Source organism: Chinchilla lanigera, unplaced genomic scaffold (assembly GCF_000276665.1).
Source record: "Chinchilla lanigera isolate Chin_1 unplaced genomic scaffold, ChiLan1.0 scaffold00012, whole genome shotgun sequence".
Taxonomy (NCBI): Eukaryota; Metazoa; Chordata; class Mammalia; order Rodentia; family Chinchillidae; genus Chinchilla; species Chinchilla lanigera.
In genome coordinates this window covers 15,420,521-15,442,560 of record NW_004955413.1, presented here as the reverse complement: position 1 = coordinate 15,442,560, position 22,040 = coordinate 15,420,521, and the positions used below count along the sequence as shown (strand labels likewise).

The 22,040-nt window shown below is 42.3% G+C and overlaps 1 protein-coding gene across 4 annotated transcripts in view; it reads right to left on the bottom strand.

The window, feature by feature from the left end:
- The window catches only part of Plekha5 (pleckstrin homology domain containing, family A member 5), a gene marked incomplete at its 5' end in the record, with an annotated part of 231,068 nt that overhangs the window by 27,577 nt on the left and 181,451 nt on the right, over positions 1–22,040 (bottom strand). For 2 of the 4 annotated variants that reach the window (XM_013511432.1, XM_013511433.1), the window contains 5 exon segments: positions 8,684–8,833; positions 8,966–9,046; positions 10,773–10,835; positions 11,301–11,336; positions 17,787–17,867. In XM_013511432.1, the coding sequence (XP_013366886.1) occupies positions 8,684–8,833; positions 8,966–9,046; positions 10,773–10,835; positions 11,301–11,336; positions 17,787–17,867 (411 nt within the window). 4 annotated transcript variants of the gene reach the window in all.

The window sequence follows — 22,040 nt, the reverse complement described above, 5'->3', positions numbered from 1 at the left end:
CTAAATTTTGTCCACTACATGAACCCTTCAATGAATCCTGCTCATAGATTCAATATAGAAGCTATCTGCCTTTGGCTTTCTTTTTGAGAAAAATCAATTACATTCACACCATAAAATCACAGAGAAGCTTCCTCTGGAACGTAGAATGGCTCCACCAGTGCTGTAAAACACATCACCTTGTCCTGCTGCAGGGATACCTTTCTATGGGGGTGCGGCGCCCCTAGACACTCCAGAGCACTACACAGTAGGGTAGCAAACAGCTAAGCTGGCGGCAAGGGGGGTATTTAATTTCTATTTTATTGCCACAATTTAGTGTGGCTTTGGCAAATGTAAAATGACCCAACAAACAAGGACTGACTATTGTAATTACATGAATTAGTAACGCTCTCAGAACCTTACTAAGCTAGGGAACTGTTGCCGTGAGCTGAATGAAGCAGCCCTGTAAATTCAGTTTAACAAGGGCAAGAAGTCTGGGGCACACCAGGGCTGGGGGTGTAGCTCCAGGGTGCATTACCCCCAGCTTGTCCCCCAGTACCCTTCCACGCATGCGCATATATGCACACATTTTTTTAAAAAAGCAGCAACACAGGTAACATCCTAAAAGTTCTCTCTCCCTCTCCGCTCCTGTACTAGTAGGGACTGAACCAGCAGTACCTGCACCACACGCTATCCCCAGTACTTTTCGTTTGACACAGGGCATCGCAGGTACATTGCCCAGGCTGTTCCTGGGCTCTCAATCCGCCTCTCAGGCAGCTGGGATTACAGGTATGCACCACTGAGATCAGCCTAAAGGTTCTTTAAAGAGTTATTTTAATTTGTATTCTGCAACTAGCTTAAAAAAGTGAGGTAATGAAGAATTATTCCAGGAGCACACTTTAAAAAATTAAAATGAGTATTGAAACTTGGCCTTTGGAATAATTGCTTTGTGCATTTAAAAGATTTCCTTAAGCTGGTTTTAAAGTGAATTATATTGAATTAAAAAAAAGCAAAGAGATAAAGCACTGAAAATTTTATCATTTCTACATTATGTGGATAATCTAGGGAGTCTATTAAGCAGGTTTTATAGGAATTAAATTTTAAAAAGGCAAAGTGATAACGCACTAAAGATTTTTATCTCATCTATATTATGTAAATATTAGTCTCTTGGCTAGAGCAAACTTTTTACTTGAATAAATGTGGAAACTGGTCTTTCTCCTTTTTTAACCAAATTTGCTTCTCGCCACCTTCTAATCTGCGTGGGTCACGAAGGCTGGGCATTCACACAGGGGCCCACGGAGGCTTCAGAGGGGGCAGAAGGGGCCTGACAGACACCCAAACACAAGCACAACTCAGTGCGGGAGCCTTGTGCTTCCTGGAGAAACAGCACGGAGGGCAAGAGGGGACCTCGCCACAGTCTGGGTGCAAAGACGCGCAACAGGCTTCCGAGCCCCCTGCCAGCGTGGCCGCAGGCCCATAATCCTGCTGGGCTGCCCTGTTGCTCTCTTGGCTCCCGCGACAAGTCTCAGGGCTGGACAGTGACACAAGTCAACAAGGGGCGAGACGGAGAAATGGCCAGTTCTTCCCAATACCCGGCTGAATATTTTACTCAAGAATTTCATATATATTAGGTGTGGCTGCGCATTCCTGTAATCCCAGTTATTCAGGAGGCTGAGGCGGCAGGATTGCTTGAGACTATCACCTGAAGGGCAGCCTGGGCAACTTAGTGAGACCCTGTCTCAGAAAACAATCAAAACAAACAAAGAAATGAAGAAACTTAATAGATTATATGAATACAACGCTAAAACTTCTATTTTTTTTTTTTTTTGGAGAAAGGGTCTTGCTCTGTAATTCAGGCTCGTCTTAAGCTCACTATATAGCCCAGGCTGGCCTCAAACACACTCCTGCCTCAGCCTTCCGAGTGCTGGAACTATAGGCATGGGCTACCACGTCTGGCCCAACAAAGGTTTTAAAAATGCCTGGCCTTGAGGGAGGACAGAGATTTGCTACCGTGATGGCAGGAGAGTTTTCACAAATGTGATCAGTCTCTGTTTATAGGGTGCAGCAGGGAGCTTCAACTGTGGTCACTTTTTATAGTCTGTAATGATAAGATCAGGCCACTGTGGAGAAAAGAACTCTTCAAGTGGGTCCGGTGCACTCAGGGGCACTGGGAGCCTAGACTCTCAAAACCTCAATGAGGAAGGCTGGCGTTGGTGCAGGCCCGCAGTCCCAGCCACTGAGAAGGCAGAGGCGGAGGCTTCAATGTTTGAGCCCAGCCCGGACAAACTAGTGAGACCTGGTCTCAAATGAAAAATGTGCAGAGGTCCTGGGTTCAATCCCAGCACAAAACAAAACAACACGAAACGAGGATTTCTTTTTTTTTTTTTTTTTGAAACGAGGATTTCAATATCTAACTATATTACAGTGTTCCACGGCAGATACATACTATGATCTTATTGTCTGAAGGTTAACACTGCATTTCCAGGCTTACGGTGAGAACTCTCCTCTCTCAGCCACGAGCAATGGCGATGTGCAGCAGGTCTACCCTCAGCTACTCTCAGCACACACAATGGAAATTCCCAAATACAAAAGCAGTGTGTTTGGAAACTGCCACCGTTCTCAACAGCCGTCAGTGAACCATCTTGTAAAGCTGCAGCAGTACAAGCCCAAGGCCCGGTACATGCTAGGCAAGCACTCCCCGCTCGTCACACCCTTTGTCCTCCACAGAATCTCCCTCATTGCCTCGGCTGACCTGGGCCCCCTGCTTGTCTCGTGAACAGCTGGGATTACAGGCATGTGCCACTGTGCCCGGCTCATGGCACATCTTCCCTCCTGAGGAGGCAGAGCTTGGGTCCAGGCCTTGGGTTCAACCCCTGAGGTAGGGTGGGGAGAACCAAGTACCTCTAGGGGAAAGAAAGCGAATTAACTAGGCATGGTGGGGCACATCCACCTCAGTACGGTGGGACGCTAAGGCAGGAGAATCACCATAAATTTGAGGCCAGCCTGGAATACACAGCAAGCCTCTGTTGGATCCCCTCCCTTCGCCAAAAAAACCCCAACCCAAATAAACAAACAAGAAAGCAAAATAAAAAAATAAATTCTTTTTTTGTTTGTTTGTTTGTTTTTCTTCTGGTACCAGGAATTGAACTCACAACCTTGCGCTTGCCAGGCAGGCGCTTTGCCGCTGAGCTAAATTCCCAGCCCCTAAAAAAAATAAATTCTTATTTTTTTCTTTTCTTTTTTTTTGCGGTACTGGGGATCGAACTCATGACCTTGCGCTTGCCAGACAGGTGCTTATGCCACTGAGCTATATCCCCAGCCCCTTTTTTTCTTTTTTTTCTCCTGCATTTTATATATATATATATATATACACATACAGTGTATATATATATATACACTGACAATGTTCAGCACAGGGAGTTTGCACCTCTACATGACATCTTGCTGCTGCTTTTCCCCCATTCCTCCCTGCTCCCTTCAACCCCTCTTCCCCTCCTTATTTACAAAAGTTTTGCTTCTATGTTCTCCTTCCATTTTTTCTTTTCCCTTCCTTCCTTCCTCTCTCTCCCCTTCCTTGCCCCCCTCCCCATATGAACGTTTTCTTCCCATTTTCAATATCTATTATACATTTTGGTCTTTATGTACATTTTTGGTTTCTCACACAAGAGAAACAATGCAGTATTTACATGTGTCCAATTTATTTCACTTAAGAGTATGGTCAAGATGCATCTATTTACCTAGAAAAGCCTCCAGTTTATTCTTCTTCATGGCTGAGCAGTGCTCCATTTATTTAAAAAAGCCACATCTTTATCTATTCATCCGCCGATGGGCATTTGGGTTGTTTCCAAGACTCAGCTGTTACAAACTGAGCCGCTATAAACATGGGTGTGTGTGTATTGCTGTGATCTGATGCTTTTCTTTTGAAAAGACACGTTAGAAGGGGAGCAGCGGGTCAAATGGAACCTCTAGTTTTAGTTTTCTGAGGTATCTCCACACTAATTTCCACAGTAGTTGCACCAGTCTACATTCCCACCAATAGTGGAGAAGGGTTCCTTTTCCCCCACAGCCCCTCCAGCATTTGTTACTGGTTGATTTCCTGATAGTAGCCATTCTTCCTGGGGTGAGTTGGACTCTTAGCATTGTTTCTTCATTTTGTTGGTGGTTTCTTTTGCTGTGCAAAAGTCCTTTTTTTTTTTTTTGAACAGTCTTGCCATGTAGTCAAGACTAGCCTTGAACTCTCTGTGTAGCCCAGGCTGGCCTCAAACATGTAGCCACACTCAAACCACCTGCCTCAGCCTCCCAAGTGATGGGATTAGAAAAAATTTTTAATAATAGATCATACATGGGTGTTGGGACTTTGTGGAGACGCTCACATGGTTTTTGTCCTTAGCTCTGTCAACACAGTGTATAACATTTACTGGTGTGCTTATGCTGAATCATCCCTGCCTCCCTGGGATGACTCCTGCTTGGTCATGGTGTATGTTCTTGATGATTTCCTGCCTTCTGTTGGCCAGGATCTTATTGAGGATTTCTGCACCTATGTTCATTAGGAGATTGGCCTGTAGTTGTCTTTTGTGGTTGGATCCTTTTCTGGTTTCGATATCAGAATAATGCTTGCTTCCAGGAAAGAATTTGGTGGTATTGCTTCCCTTTCAATTCCTTTAAAGGATTGCCTCTCTCTCCTGTCTTTGGCTTTGTTTTGAGACAGGGTCTCACTACATAGCTCAGGCTGGGGGATAATTTGTGGTGATCCTCCTGCCTCAGCCTCTCAAGTGCTGGGATTATAGGCATGTACCACCATGCCTGGCTTCTGTTTCCTATTTTTAAATATGGTACTGGTACCCACAACAAAAGATTGTTATGTAGACTACATGCCTGTACCACACAAATACAGTGGAACCCAGGATGCAATAATTGCTCAAGAGACGTTCACAGTTATTACCAGTATTTCCTACGCTGCTGCTAGTCTGTGTCTGGTACGTGCCAAAGCCATCTGCTAGCATGATTTATGGGGACCTTGTACTTGCTTTCTCCTGCTTGAGGTTCCTTTCCTCAGCTACTAATTTTAGATTGTTCTTCTCTTTCTTCTTTTAATTTTAGATTTTTTTGAGTTAGAGAATCTAGATTTGATTCCAAGAGCCAGAGAGCACTAGTTACATAACCACATCGCTAATGAAAGAGATCAGAGGTTTTAGTGTCTGAGAAGGAAAAGCCCTCGATTTTTTTTTTTTGGGCGGAAGGAGACAGGGTCTTGCCATGTAGTTTAGGTTGGCCTAGAACTGGCACTAATCCTCCTGCCTCAGCCGCCCAAGTGTTGGGATTACAGGCGTGCGCCACCATGTCCAGCAAGCCCCTGGTTTAGGTACTCTCTCCCTTATTACTTATGTCACCTTTGCGGATCACTTGTGTTCCATAATCTCACATTCATCTGTGTGTCAGAGGTGATAAAATACGAACAGGATGCAGGTGATCCCATTGAATTTGCATAGGATTTTGTTAACTTTCAAGCCAGATGATTTCTGTGAAAAACAAACAAATCTCTTCAGAAGCTCTGATCCTCTCAGTCACAAACTCTCTGTGCCTCCGTCCCTGTGCTTCTTGCGTCTGGCATGAGAGCAGCGGCACCGTGAGCCAATGGAGCAGGGGAGGACAGGACAACTCTGCGGTCCGGAGTCGGGGCCAGTGTGGGCTCCCTGAGCGGCGGTGACAGCAGCGGCACCCCCTGCCCACAAGGTTTTGCAGTGTCCTGTGGGGAGCTCGCCGTGAGGGAAGGTGCCAGGGGCTTGTGGGGTGAAGGACCCCAGGCTGCAGTGGGAAGCCACTCCTGTCCTGAGTCCCCAGTGGGCCCGAAGTCTCGCTGTCCAGGGTAGTGACGTGGCCAGGAGCGCAGCCTGTACTGGCTTCTCCTCTTCTCGGCTCGCTCCATTCCCTCATTTCTGCTTTCTGGAACCAGCCTCCAAATAAAGTGTCTGAAATCAGTTCCTCACCTCGGGCTCTGCTCTCAGAGGGGAATGCCAATTTAGGACGCACTAAAAAACTGATCTGAAGGTATAGCTGTCAGTATAATCTTTCCCTTTAATCAGGGCCGGACAAAGGTAAGCGGCAGCGAGGGCAACACGAAGGCGGCAGGAATCAGCAGCCGGTCAGATGCACGAGGTGCACTGCTCTCTGCGCTCACCTCGCGCCAGGCCAGGTGTTGCGCTCCTCCCCGTCCTGCAGGCTGAGCAGGTTCGATCTCAGCAATGAGGCTTCGATCTAGGAGACGCTACCGTAACACCTCTAGGCCTGGGGCTCTGAAAGAAGCCCTGGACTGACTCAGATTCTGCCGGCACAAATGCCATTCAGATTGCAATCTAGTCAACAGTCATTGAGTGCCAACCATACGCCCGGTACGACGCTATGCACACGCTGACATCTGCACCCGCAAGCTACAAACATACTAAGTTTACATAACGGCACCAAGCGCGTAGTTTGTATTCTATGCAGTAAGACATGTCTTAGAAGAACGCATTCGGAGGGTTTGTCATAACTGATAAACGCTGAAGGAAAAACCCTAGGAAGGTGGCTATACAGGATATGAACCCAAAAAAGAGATAGTCAAACGAGTCAATTTCTATCAGGGCATTTTGAACAAACTTCCCGTCAGGCTTGGAGCTCATTTTAGGAATGAGCAAATTCTAAGCCTACTGATGAGATTTAATTTACTAAGTTCAGCTGGTAAGGGAAGGCATTTTCTAAAATTGAAATTTCAGCTGGGTGTGACGGCACATGTGTGTAAATCCCAACACTTGGGAGGCTGAGACAGGAGGACTGCCACAAGTTTGAGGCCAGCCTGGGCTACGCAGTAAGATCCGGTCTCAAAAAAAAAAAGGAACTTCAAGAAAAGACACTAAACTACTACACAGCTGTCAACTCCACATCAGAACAGCCCACCACTTTGATTTGGTCCTAGGGACGCTGCACGTTCCATTAGCTTGGCGTGGACAGCTTCATCTTCTCCCCCCAGTCCCACGTTCTCTGTTCTCTATGGGAAATCTCCTACGTGAGCCAGCCCGTCTGTTCCATTTCCCGCCTCTGCAGGCGCGTCTCTTCCGCTCTCCCCTGGAGCTGGTTTACAGAGTCCGCCCTGCGTTGACCACCCTCTGCTTCCGCTTCCCCCGGCAAAGCTCACTCAGCATGGTGCTTTGCTTTTCTCAGTGCTGCACAAATGCTCTACCGCTGCGCTACACCCCCTGCCCAGTGACTACTCTGTTGTTTGTTGTTAATATCCCGCATGCCTGTGTCTCCTCTCTGGCTATACTGTAACAACCCACGTGGAGCGAAGTCCTCATGACTGTGATAAGGCCTAGACTCAAGCTCTAGGCCTCTTATCTTTAACTTTGTCACACTGGGTACGTCATATTGCTCCATCATTCATCAGATTGTTAATGTTTATCCCGTAGTGCTGGATGTTAGAGCAACTCAGAGAAGTGAGACACGGTCTCTGATTTTAAGTTCACAATAGAGAAAAATATTAATTTTTAAAATATCTGTAAACAATTTTTTTGTTTTGTCTTTTTGAGACAGGGTCTCCCTATGCAGTTCGGGCTGGCCTTGAGCTCACTTTGTAGCCCAGGCTGGTCTTGAACTCACAAAGCTCCTCCTCCCTCAGCCACCCGAGTGCTGGGATTACAGGCGTGCGCCACCATGTCCAGCTTGACTTACTTTAAACCATGGTATAATAAATACTTTAATAGCTAAAAAACAAAAGCAAAATCTCCCCAAATCAAAGTAAGAATCAAACCAAAACAAAATAAAACACCCCCAAGATAAAACAAAACCAAACCAAGAAATAAAATACTTGGAACGTTAGTTTGGGGTTCAGGATGGAAGCTCTGAACAGGTTCTGGCCCCTTGGGCTGTGAAGACCTGAGTCAAGCTGGGCTGCCTGTGGCCCTGGAAGGTACAGACAAGGGGGTCCGTTTTCTCCACTGAGGCCGCTTTGTCAGGATTTCTAAAAGGCTGGGGTAGGGGCTGACTAACCTGAGATGACAACAGGCCGGGATCTAAAGCACACCGCTTCATCTCACTAAACACCCAGTGCATCCCGGCAGGACTGCTGTATGTTTGCTAATCTTGAAAGACTCATAAAGCCACACAGCTGTGGGCTAGAAGATTCTGTTAATTACATCGTGTCAGCCGAACTTAGACTACACAGCAGTTATGAAATGGCAATGCTGATGTTTTCTCATATGCTTCCACAGATATTTTTATAAAAATTACCTGGTTGAATGAGTTTATCTCCTAAAATTTACAAAATATTGAAATGATTTTTTTTTTGTTTGTTTGTTTTGTTTTTTGAGACAGGGTCTTGCTATGCAGTTTAGGCTGGCCTTGAGCTCACTACATAGCCTAGGGTGGCTTCAAACTCACAGATCTTCCTGCCTCAGCCTCCTGCGTGCTGGGGCTACAGGGATGTGCCTCCATACCGGACTATTTACTTCTTTTTTTGGTACTGGGAATCAAAACTCCAGACCTCCCGCTTGCGCGGCAGGTGCTGTGCCACTGAGCTACATCCCCAGCCCCTATTTACTTCTTTAATGTAATACTTCTAATGCATTTTAAACAATTTTCGCTGGGGCGAACACTTCTTGTTATAATAATAAAAAGCACTCCTAAGACAGCCCACTACATAGAGCCGCGCAGCACGTCAGACGCGGTTACGTACGGCGGTGGCTCGAGAGAGCTCGCGGCAGGTGCTCAGCAGCCCGTTCTGCAGGTCGTCCCGCTGCAGCACCACGGTCTGGATGGCGGCGGGGCTGTCCGCGTGCATCTCAATCTCCTGGCTGGCGGACAGCAGGGCTTGCTCAAGCGTGTACTGTTATAATGAGAAGAATTACAATTAATGTTCTGCATCACTAAATTAGTTCTTTCTACTGCAGTCATCAATGTCCTGATAACCATCATGTAAAGTAACATCCATGGCGGATAACAAACATAATTGTCCTACTTTTTCCTTGTGGAGCTGCTGAAGTTTCTCTTCCAGCGCATGTACCACTTTATCTTGTTCACATAATCGGCTTAACTTGGCCTAGGTTGTAAGAGAAGATGTCATTTGTTAGCAATTTTTAATTTTTTCTGGAATTGGCTGTAGGTAGCCATTAAAAACAGGAATGGAATACCAAATGAGGTGATTTTCATTTCTTTTTTTTTTTCTGTATTTTTGAGACAGGGTCTCGCTATGCTGTTCAGGCTGGCCTTGAGCTCACTTTGTAGTTGAGGCTGGTCTTGAACTTGCAACAGTTCTCCTGCCTCAGCCTTCCGAGTGCTGGGATTACAGGTGTGCACCACCACACCCGGCATGAGGTGATTTTTATTTCAATCAGTAACATCAGATTTAAAATACAGCTTATAAAGACAGAAAAATAATATGCACACAATGTAAAAACATTTCTGCCATACTATTTAACTTATGCATTTCAAAATATCCTTAGTCCATGATTCTAATATTTTAATACAGCTAAGAGCCCCCCCCATCTATTGGATAAGCTAAAATGAGTGATACACAAAGAGGTAATTTTGTCTTTTTTTTTTTTTTTTTTTTTGAGATGGATTTTGCTATGTAGTCCAGGCTAGCCTTGGATTCACTAGAGAGCCCAGGCTGGCCTGCCACTCACAGTGATCCTCCTGCCTCAGCCTACTGAGTGCTGGAATTACAGGCATGTGTCACCACAGGTGAGACTGGGCATGTGCTAGATTGTTCCTTGACAGATGGTCTTACTGGGTTTCCTAGGATGGCCTCAAACTCTCACTCTTTCTGCCTCAGTCCTGAGTAAGCCACCACCATTCCCAGCTGCATTTACAAATAATCCTCAAATGTAATAATACAATAAAAATACTGCTTTGGACAAAAATAATTTGCAATAGTTTTTCCCCCCATAGTGATGGGCATGGAGCCCAGGGCTTCATGCATGGTAGCTACCTCTCAGTCCAAGTTCTGATCTAAATGCTTAGTGTTCATTCCCTTTGTTTTGACACAGGATCTCATTCTACAGCCCAGATTGGCTTTAAACTTGAGCTCCTGCCTCAGCCTCCCAAATGCTCAGGTCAGGCATGTGCCGGTGCACTAGCTAGCAGCACCTCACTTTCAAGATGATGAGCGTATGAGAAGGCTCTGTAATTTTGATAGTACAAAAACTCAATTTTGATGTCTCAAAAACCAAAACAAAATGAAACAACCCTGCAAAACCCAAAAACCCAAAAAACAGTGCTAAACTTTATGGCATTCTGACAAGTAAGCCAGAAAGTCGAGCCTTTGCCCGCTTTGCTGTTTGCCTCTGGAAATGATTACTCTAACTCTGTCAGACAAGACACGGGCCGTGTCCAATGGGAGGTGTCAGGGTGAGGAGGAGCGAGCTGGTGGCATAAAGGCATGGGAAGCAGGGAAGAGTGTCTGCTCCTCAGCAGCCTCGGGGAGGAGTTAAACGAGAACTCCCGCGGGAGCCCTGACCGAACCTCCGAGGCTGGTCCCTTGTCCCGAAGGCACAGTCACTTTTGTTTCCAGACCTCTGTAGCTCTTCTCTACTCTGTAAGTCTTTACTTTTCAGGTAAGCGCTGTTCAGTGCTCACAGCTGCACCAGGGGGTGGGCAACCTGGGGCAGGAAGTGGTAATTTATGTGCTACAGGAAAAAAAAGCCAGTTTACTTTATGTTAAATCAATTTTGGATGCATGGGAAGAAGCTCTCTGGTCACTGCTCGTGTGCAGGGTTTGGGCAGACTATCAGCACACTGGCAATAAACACGATACTCATACTTACATCAATATCTACTTCTTCGGGTCTGTATTTGTATAATGTGCCTCTACATTCATCTTGGGACAGCTATAAGAAGGAAATGCCATATAGCAACTTTAAAGGTCATATTTAAAAGTATAAATTTATAGTAAATATACAACAATATGACAAAATGGGATTTTTTATGATTCTTATACTTTTAGAAGTTTAATTCAAACAGACCATTGCAAAAATAGAATACTTCACAGTAATACGGTAAGCAAGATACGTAAGGATGAGGTTAACTTAAGTTTAAGCTTCTCAAACAATAAGCTGGCCAAACAAAATAGAGCTCCTTACATTTTCCATTTTAAAGACAAACATTACTTTACTGAAAAATTGATGAATACAATCATAGCAACTGTATCCAATCAAATACTCGAGTCAAGCACAGTTCAACAGGCAGAGCCGCCCTTCCCGGCACACACATCAGCACACACTGTGTATGTGCACACGCCGTGCAGCACATCTTAGCATAGCTGTACACACGTGCGGAGAGATAAACACACATACACAGTAGAGACTTATCTTGTTCTTCTGTCTTAAGAACTAAAAGACAATGGAGGAAAAGGATGGGTTTAATTGAAGAGGAAATCATTCGAAACCTCCTAAAACTGAAAGCCTAAGTTATCAACTCTCGATACAATCACATTTCATAAAAAGCTGACCTGTGTGGGCTGACACCATGTGTACTACTGCACTGTGAGGAATCATCATTCAGTGCGTCTGAACATTCCTACTGAGCGCCTTCCAGGTCTGTCTTGGCACAGAGCCCCTCGCTTCGGACTGTGCACCCAGTGCTCAAGGGCCGGCTCGGCCAGCGCTAGCCCAGCCACAGCGCAGCCTGCGTGGGCAGTGAGCGTCCACCGCCTGCCTCACCTCGATCTTACACTGGCTGCCAGACCGAAGCAGAAGCACCGGAGGGCAAGTCTCACTGGGGCTCACTGCATGCTTATCAAGTGGCACACTTTTTCTTACGGCAGGGATGGGAATAATACTGCAACTATCATGCAGTTTGAAAAACTGAATTTCATATATACCTACATAAACGCATAAGAATGTATAAATGACAACACATGTTCCCTTTGTAAGAAACTGACATATCTTTTTTTGTTGTTTATGATTTTGTTTTGTTCTTTTGAGGCAGGGTCTCACTGTGTAGTGCAGGCTCACCTTGAACTCACTATGTAGTCCAGGCTTGCCTGAACTCACAGCGATCCTCCTGCCTCAGCCTCCCGAGTGCTGGGATTACAGGCGTGCGCCACCATGCCCGGCAACAGTTAGATCTTTAAAAGGAAGCATAATTTTAACTGCAGATAACTCTAGAAATGTGAGGATCAAGAGAAGGTTAAAGCATTGCAAACATACAATAGATCCTGGATTTAACAGATCCATTTCAAGACATAACTTTCACATACCTCATGCAAATGAATCTGTGGCTATTTTAGGTATGTAACAGTGATTGTTAAACCACAAAACTTTCATAGAGATGAACATTACATGAAAAATGAATTTAATGGCAAAAGTCTGAATACTTGTGTACTATGTTAAAGACAACCCAAGAATGTCCTGAGAAATATCATTATTCTAAATTAAAGCACCCAGATCCAAGAAAAGAATTTATACTGCTAACTGAAAAAAAGTAGTGAAAAGTTAGTTTAAAAATGTTTAGATTCATGATTTAAAAAAAAGGAAGATAATGTTAAAATTATATTTTTCACATTTATTAGAAATTAAAGATGAAGGATCTTAAACTATTTTTTTTTTGTATTTTTGAGACAGGGTCTCACTGTGCAGTTCAGGCTGGCCATGAATTCACTTTGTAGCACAGGCTGGTCTCGATCTCGCAACGATCCTCCTGCCTCTGCCTCCCAAGTGCTGGGATTACAGGCGTGCGGTACCAGGCCCGGCTAGGATCTTAAACTATTACGATATCATGATACATTCTGTTTAATATTTAAAGTTAAATGCAGAACAGCTTTACTAAACCATGGACTCTGACAATAAATAGTGGACACGGTTATATCTAGGTCAAAATATGAGCTGCACCCTGTTTCCCACTGTCAACACAGAAATTATTAATGTGTTAAAATGAAAACTTAGGAAACTGTAGTAACTATTTAGGAAAGTGGTACACAATTTTTATTTAGGGGATCTTACTGCAGATCTATTTTTGTATCAACTGGCACAGTATTAAAAATCATCTACTGTGTAGTACAACCATTGCATAATATGTCCTTATGGCCATAAAAATATATTACACATATAAATCAGATTTTTCATACCTCTATTTTTACCACTGACATTTTTTCTTTAAATCTTCTCTTTACTCAATAAAGATTTTTATTAGATACCTAACCAAATTCTTTACTTAACCTTCTCCTACATGCAGTTTTTGTAAGTCAGGAGAAAAACATAAGAAAACAAGGTTATTCTGCAAAAACTGCCCTTTTAAGCATGGCCTATTTTCCACTCCTGACAACTGCTGGTGCTTTTTTCAAGAAAAGACAGGCTTCACTGACTAGGAAAAGCAACAACAACAAAACTTCCACCTAGGATTATAAAGTTGAGCATCACGTGGTATGAAAATTCTAGTAAGAAGAAAAATGTAAATTTGATGAGTATTCTGATTAACGTAAATTCTGCATATTTAAATTCATGGTATTATATTTTATCACTTTTTATCTTTTTTATTTTTTATTTTTATTTTTCCAGTACCAGGAATTGAACTCATGACCTTGCGCATGCCAGGCAGGCGCTGTGCCACTGAGCTAAATCCCCAGCCCCTTTCATCTTTTTTTTTTTTTAATGGTTCTGGGGACAGAAGACAGGGTTGATGAATGCTTAAGCACTCTACCACTGAGCTGCACTCCCAGCCATTTCATCATTTTTCAAATTCCTCTTTAGCAAAAAAATTCTGGTTTGATCATCTTTGGTTGATGAGTTTTGGTTTGGTTTGTTTCCTTGTTTATTGAGACAGGCTCTCTTTACACAGTTCAGGCTGGTCTTGAACTCATGGCAGTCCTCTCGCCGCTGCCTCCCATGTGCTGAGGTGACAGGCATGAGCCACCAAGCCCAGCTTTAAAAAAAAAAACCGCTTTAGAAACATTTGAAGAGCAAATGAAAAAAACAGGCTATAGCCAGATGTGGTGGTGCATGCCTATAAACCCAGCACTTGGGAGGCTGAGGCAAAAGTAGCACCATGAGTTCAAGGTTTCCATGGGTTACCTCATCAAGTTCAAGGCCAGCCTGAATTGCATAGTGAGACCCTGTCTCAACCTCCTCCCCGAACCCAGCGAAAGAAAACAAGATAAGCTATGAATTATGTAAACTTACGCAGTGCTCAAACTTCAAATTATAGAGTCTATCGTATAGATTTTTTTGGGAGGAGGGGTCTTTTTGAGACAGGGTCTTGCTATGCAGTTCAGGCTGGTCTTGAACTCACTGGCCTCCAACTCACAACAACCTTCCTGCCTCAGCCTCTGAGTGCTGCGATTACCGGTGTGCATTCCCACACCCAGCTCTTACCATACAGAGTTTACTGACTATATAAGAATAGGCACAGTGAGGTTGGGCGTGGTGGCGCACTCCTGTAATCCCAGCACTTGGGAGGCTGAGGCAGGAAGATCATTCGGAGATCGAGACCAACCTGGGCTACAAAGTGAGCTCAAGGCCAGCCTGAACTGCATAGTGAGACCCTGTCTCAAAAAGACAAGACAAAACAAAACAAAACAAAATGTCCAAAACAAAACAAAAGAACAGACAGCACATAGTTTATTGAGAAAGACAGAACTTCTTCATAATAGGTATCTAGTTTGTACATTTAATTTTTTCTAAAAATTTTTTTAACCTCGTTGGGTATTGAAGCTAGGGCTTCATGCATACTAAGCCAGTGCTTTACCACTGAGCCACATAGCCAGGCATATCTAATATTTTCTGTTCGAAACTGGTGCAGCATTAATTTAAAACAAAATTACTTATGTTAACTAAAATTTAACTTGTTTGGTATCACTGATGTATGTAAAATATGTATTCATATAAATATATACACATGAACTCTATGAAGGGAAGATATTTCTGAGAAATACCTTCAGGTTTGAGAAGAGAAGACATTATATCCAAAGAGGGCTTAACAGTGCTGACAGAATGACAGGCATCTGCAGAGATGCCTGTACCTTTAGATCAATTACTCATCAGGCCATTGACTTCATTGATAGTTATCATGTTATAAATAGTATTTGTGCAAAAATTTAACTATAATAAGTAGTAGAATGATAAATGCAAAGGATTTTTTTTTCAACTTTATGCTCACTTATTTAGCATTCAGTTTTCGTTGTGTTTTTTGTTTTTTCTTTGGGACAGGGTTTTGCTATGTAGTTCAGGCTTACCTTTGAACTCACTATGTAGCCCAACCTGGCCTCAAACTCTGTGGCAATTCCTCCTGCCTCAGCCTCCCAAATGCTGGGATTATAGGTATGCGCCACCATGCCCGACAGCGTTCAGTTTTAAGCCCTTTTCATTTAACCAATTTTAAGAAAACTGCTCCCTAGGGAACTTCTCAGGTATCTGAGATTACAAAGTCTGCCTTCCCAGCGGGAAAAGCTCAGCAGCTATGATTTAGGATAAAGTAGGCCCTGAAACGTTTTGCCACTACACTTCTAGCTAAATAGCAAGACCTTGTAAACACAGCACTGTAATGCAGCCTCAGAAAAGCCAACTCCAACAGTGCAGTGTAAACTCTCAGGAAGATTTTCTTTGGTAAATTGTGAAGAGACCTCAAGGAAAAAATAAAATTTCATTTCAGTTGTACAAATTTATAAAGAGAGCTGAAGACATGTAACTGTCACTTTTACTCGCTGTAGCTGCTTGGTGATAATTCAGGCTGACTTAAGCGAAAGACAGCCTGGAGCAGAGAAGCCTCCAGAGCAGTTTACACTGATCTCCCGGTAGCCAGCTGCTCCGCCAGCCCACACAGGCTCTGACAAACATTCAGGCCTTCCTGTTTGGTACAATTTTAGCTTTTCTCCTTTAAGTGTTAAATGAAGAAATATATTTATACAAACCTACTGCTCTTTCAGTATTCAAGAGCACTGACATTGCAACTGAGTAATTTAAATCACCAATGACTTCTGCATCAGCAACCCTTGAAGTTTATTTTCTTTTTTTTTGTCTTTTTGAGGCAGGGTCTCACTATGCAAGTCAGGCTGACCTTGAGCTCACTTTGAAGCCCAGGTTGGCCTCAAACCCCTAAAAGTTGATACATACAAAAAAGAGAAAAAAAATTAAACCCAAACAAAACAGAAAACCCAGGCTAGTATTCTTTTCTAAAATATGTAAAATGTTTTGGTTTTTTTTGGTACTGGGAATTGAACTCAGGACCTTGTGCTTGCCAGGTAGGCGCTGTGCCAATGAGCCATCTTCCCAGCCCTAAAATATGTAAAATGTGAAAACAAAAAATTATCTATTATAATGCTCTTGATCTTATTTCAATTTAGTATTCTATAAAATGATACAGTTTACTGACCCCTCCCAACTGGAAATGGTATCAATTTCCCCATGCCCTAAGGGATTTCAGGGCGGTCAGTATCAAGGTTCTGTCATCTAGGGACTTTTTTGTTTTTTGTGGATTTTTTTGTCTTTTTGAGGCAGGGTCTCACTATGCAATTCAGGCTGGCCTTGAGCTCACTTTGTAGCCCAGGCTGGTCTCGAACTCGCAATGATCCTCCCGCCTCAGCCTCCCGAGTGCTGGGATTATAGGTGTGTGCCACCATGCCTGGCATCTAGTGACTTTAAGAATTGAAAAATTTCATTTTCTTTTGAAAAGTAAAGCTGTTTGGGGCTGGGGATTTAGCTCAGCGGCACAGCGCTTGCCTGGCAAGCTCAAGGTTGTGAGTTTGATTCCCAATACTGGAAGAAAAACAAAACAAACAAACGAAAAATCAAAAAAAGTAAAGCTGTTTAACTTTAAATATTCAATTTTTTTTGATCTATTGCAAATTAAAGAGGGTTTTTAATCATAAAATGTATTTTAACTGTTCTGAAAAACATGGGCTCAAAAACAGGAGTCACCTCCTCACCAACTGTATCAATCTCCTCATACCCGGCCCCAGTACAAGCTCAAAGTGCTTCTTTTTTCCAGGTGCTTTTATATTTTTTAATCAAAATCTATATTCATTTTTCATGTTGGTTAGTTTTTTCCTTCTAATACATTTTCAAGTATTTTAACAGGTCATAGGCCAAAGTAATCTGAGGGTGTTCAAGTGGAAGAAGCTGACGTTGTGAAACACACAGCTAGGAACACTGAGACCATGAAATACAAAAAAACTGGATAAAAATGTGTATGACTTCTTTTGCAGATCTGCAGATTACCAAGATTCCTAAGTGCAAGCCAGCTCACTGCACGACACGGGTTTTGAGTCAGAGAAGAGAATGGGAAGGTATGATCGCCGGATGGGCTGTGCACGGGCGAGAGAGGGCAGGGAGGAGACACCCATATGGTAAGAAATGGCTGCTGTTAGGTTTTACCCCATCTAGTACAGAAACTAGATGTGACCACTCTCACACAAAAGCAATCGATTCCTAAGACACTGGTGTGGGAGGTGTGGGGAGGTGCCCTAGACAGGAAAGCAATTTTACAAAGCCGTTTCCATAAAAGTCAGCCGTAATGCCTTCAGGATTAATAAAAATATATGGAAATACGGTAAAAATTTCACAAATGTACTGCAGACCTCCAAGTACATCTCAATCAAATACTCTACACGAGAACTCCGGGAAGATGGTACACTGAATAGTCAACGGCAAAATGTTCAGCAAAGCCATGCTAACGATGCTGCAGCGTCTTGAAAAGCATGGATGAAGTGTGGTTTCCCAAATAAACATAAACAACAAAGAAAAGAAGAAAAACACTGATGTCATGAGTAAATCTGGGGAGAAACCAAAACTGTCACTGAGGGGATTTGCAGATGAGAAAGCAGTATCATTCACTGTCCAAGACCTTACTTGCTGGTACAGTTGTGGTCTTAGCGCCGAGTTCTCAATCATTGTGTGAACCATGGTGATAATAGGTTCATTTTCTTTCATCTATTTCAAATCAGGAGGAGCATACAGCAAACATCAGTTTACAGCATAGCTAGATTTGAAAGACGACACTGTAAATATATCCTCTACTTTAACACCTTCCTAACAGTGCAGTTGTTTATATTTTACCCCACGGCTGTACAGATTTAACTTATATAAACAAATGCAAACAAGTCTTAAATGCGGTAACACACTTCCAAGGCCATATAAAAGCTTACGGTAGCACTGCAGCAGGTAGATTTTACTTTATAACCGATATAGGCAATTAATGAATACTGCTACACATAATTGATGATAAAGCGTCATAATTCAAAGGACAACTTAAACAGTGATGACTTATGAACTTGGAGAAAAATGCCATTACTCAATAATAAAGCTGAAAAGATATTTGGTTCTCTGTAAGGTTAATCAGAAAAAAATTAGCTCTTTACAGATACTAAAATTTTTCTAACAGTCAACATATTGTCATTTAGATAATCAACATTTCATTAAAACTAATACTGATAGACACTTATACACACATTTTGGATTTCTGACAGTTTAACACCATATACAAAATTATTCAAGGGCATGCAAACTAAATTTATTCAGCAAAGACTTAGTAAATCTCTTTAGCTCCTATAAAGTACACTGACCCCACATTTCACATTTCCAGCTATGTTATACTTATTACTGCCTCTAGAAAATAATACTTATTTGAACAGGCTCTGTACTTTAGAGAAAAACCACTCGAAACACAGTCAATGTGATCAGAGCAATTGGTCAAGAACATTTTTAATATTTGTAGGCAGAAAGGTCTGGTGTTTGTACTGTATTTTGTGAGATTTAGGTTTACCTGATTTTCATGTTACATAAAATATGCATTTCCATCATGGCCTACAAATGTACCCTTACTGATTTAGCTACCCTTATAAGAAGAGTTTACTAATCCTAACAAATGGCATAATGTAAGAAAAACTAAATCTTGAAAGTTCTATTTCTAGACAATTTTATTTTCACCTAGTTACCAATGCTACATGCAATAAAATTTGGTTGTCAAATTAGAAAACTCTGCAATAGATTTAATCTACAATGAAACACCTACTCGTATCCAACAAAAGTTTTGCTGATGCTAAATCATTATTTTTAAATCTCTGTATGCATAACTCTTTTTAGTATTTTTTAAAAAGTCAACTTCACAGAAGAATATATTTTAATTTTATTTTAATTTATTTTTTTCATCTTCTTGAGGCAGGGTCTCGCTATGCAGTTCAGGCTGGCCTTGAGCTCACTTTGTAGCCCAGGCTGGTCTCGAACTCACAACGATCCTCCTGCCACAGCCTCCCAAGTGCTGGGATTACAGGCGTGCGCCTCCACGCCCGGCTATATTTTAATTTTAGTGTACAGGCCAAGGGCTTTGACAAGAATATATATGCTTGTAACCACTGGCAGAACCGACAGAATCTCCCCACATGACCTGTTTAGTGTCAGTCTCCTCGTTCTCTCCCAGTAAATACCAGCTGGATTCCTACAACTACCAGTTAAATCTACCTGCTGAATGCATTAATGAAGTAAATTTTAAGATATCTGGAGTCACACGTCAAGTTAAACGAAAGATTCTCCCAAATTGCAGTAATGAAGCTTCTGCAATGTTGGAAAATAACTTAGATAATTACAGAACAAATTTTTCTTTAGGAGAAAAAATGTTTCCCTTACAGAAATTCATGATGTCTCTCTACTACAGAGTGCCCTTTATGTCTTTTAAGGGAATGCTATTTTATCATAATGAAATATTGATCTTGGAATAGAGTACAGCTGTGTTTTGTTTATTTTACTACATTGACACACAAATAATACAAGGTCCTCAATCTCTATCCACTTTTAGTATTATTTTAATTACCAAAGCAATTTCTCCTTTAACTGCTATTGCCCAATTCTGAGGTTGTGCGCGCGCGTGTGTGTGTGTGTGATGGTGCTGGAAACATGAATGCCTCAGACATAATGGAGGCCCGATGTCATTCAAACGGAAGGGATCAAGGTCAAGCTGAAACTGCCCCCATGTCTTGGGGGTGTGGAGAATGAGCCAGCGAGTGCATCAGCACAGGTGGTTAGTCCGGCTCACACATTTAGCGGAATACTTCCAGGGGGTTGAATATGCACATACTGTAAACACAGGGAGTTCGTAAGTGTGATTGTAAAATGCCTGTTTAACTTACACACTAAAAATCATTACACATTAGTCACTGAGAGGGATCTTCGCAAGAAGAAACTGATTCAGTATAGAAAAATGAAAAGTAAAAATAATACTTAAACTGTAAAAACTGTAGGGTGTTTCAAAGATTGCTGCTGGAGTTGATCACTTTTCATTATGGAAACTTCAAACATATGTTAAATTTAATATTAAAATCAGAAGGCATCTTGAAGCTGACAAAGTAATGCAGAAAAGAAACGAAAGCTATTAGCTTGAACTGTGGCACTGTAAGAGTTTGTATTTTTCTTTCTCTGTACTTCTCTACATCTCCTAAATTTTCCATATTGAGCTGATGTTGCCTTTGTCATAAACTTATTAAAGAGTCAAGGATGAGCACATAAACATGAAGCTGGGGTGGTGGTGTACAACGGTAATTCCAGCCCTTGACAGGCTGAGGCTGAGGCTGAGGATCCCTGGGAGGTGAAGACCAATCTCAAAAAACCAAATTCCAAACAGAGTGCGGCAGCGCATGCCTATAATCCCAGCACTCAGGAGGCTGAGGCAGGAGGACTGCCACAAATGTGAGGCAGCCTGAGCTACACAGTGAGACCCTGTCTGAAAAAACCAACCAACAAACATAAAACCAAAAGCCAGCCAACCAAACGATGGTGGCAACAACAACTGAAACCACAAACCACAAGCAAGAATGAGAAACGAACTAAATTAGCAGTATGACCATAATCTCCAGGGGATATCTCCTAGTGAGACAGCGACATCACAACAATTTGATTACAGGTTCATATTTTCATATCATGTTCAAGGCTCAGAGTTCAAGATGCTGACTGCAGTCTTCTGTTGCAACGAGCTCCCGTGTGAGGGGTCTGATCTACATTGTGTTCTTCCTACCTCTGTTGTGTGTCTACATCAGCATTTTACTGGAAGAAATATTAGCTAATTTTTAAAAAGTACACCATCCAATGCATTTGTACATACACAACTCTCTTGTAATGGCTGTCTCCTTTCCTATTTCTGGATGCTTCTGAAATAAGATTCAAGTTTATTTTGACCAATGGTCCTTAACCCACACTATAATCACTTGCGGAGATTTAAGACTGTAGACATTCTGATTCCCAGAGAATTCTAATGTGCATCTTGGGAACCTCTGATGTAGACATTAATCATTAAATGATCTCAAGATTTCTTTGGCAGAAATAACTAGGACGGTCTCAGGGTCTTACAGTACAATGAATGTAATCTGGTAACAGTGAATATTGTTAATTCACAGTCTCCTTGGGAACCCATTTTACTAATGCTGGAGCTGGGCTAAGGCTCTCTAGGGAAAAGTGAAAGCAGGGGAGTCATTTCAGAATTCCCTCAGGCTCCACACCGACACCACAGGGACCAGGATGAGCAGGGAGCGGGCTGTAAGAAGGGTCAGGGCAGCAAGGGTCTTAAATCTATGTGCACGGCAGTCCACAGAGACAGCCAAGCACACACATCCATCAGATCCCACAACATGGCGACTGCGGCGCTCTGTTAAACACGGGTAATTCTCTGATTGGAACCTTTACTCTCGCCACCTTTACTGAATTAACACTAGACCTGCTCTACTTCCACACATATCCTAGAAAGACTAGTGGTTCCTCTCACTTGACCACCTCTGAAACAGTCTATAAGCATTTTAATGTGTAGAAAGTGACTTGTTTCTGTAGCACATTCTATCTGGCTTTTGCTCTATGAACTTTACCATAGCTTTTGAATTAATGGAGAAAATATGACCTAAAAAAAAAAAATACACAATGCTCCATGAATAACTTGAGATTTTTGTCTCTCAAGTTCTTAAAAAAAAAGAACACCCAACAATTCTCTTCTGGTATGAATACAATAATTGCAGAAACCACTGTAACAGTGGTGTAAACAGTTAGATATTTTGTTTTAAGGAATCAGGATAAGATGAAAACTAATTAATTCATAAACCATATTTAATAATTTACTTAAAAATGAGT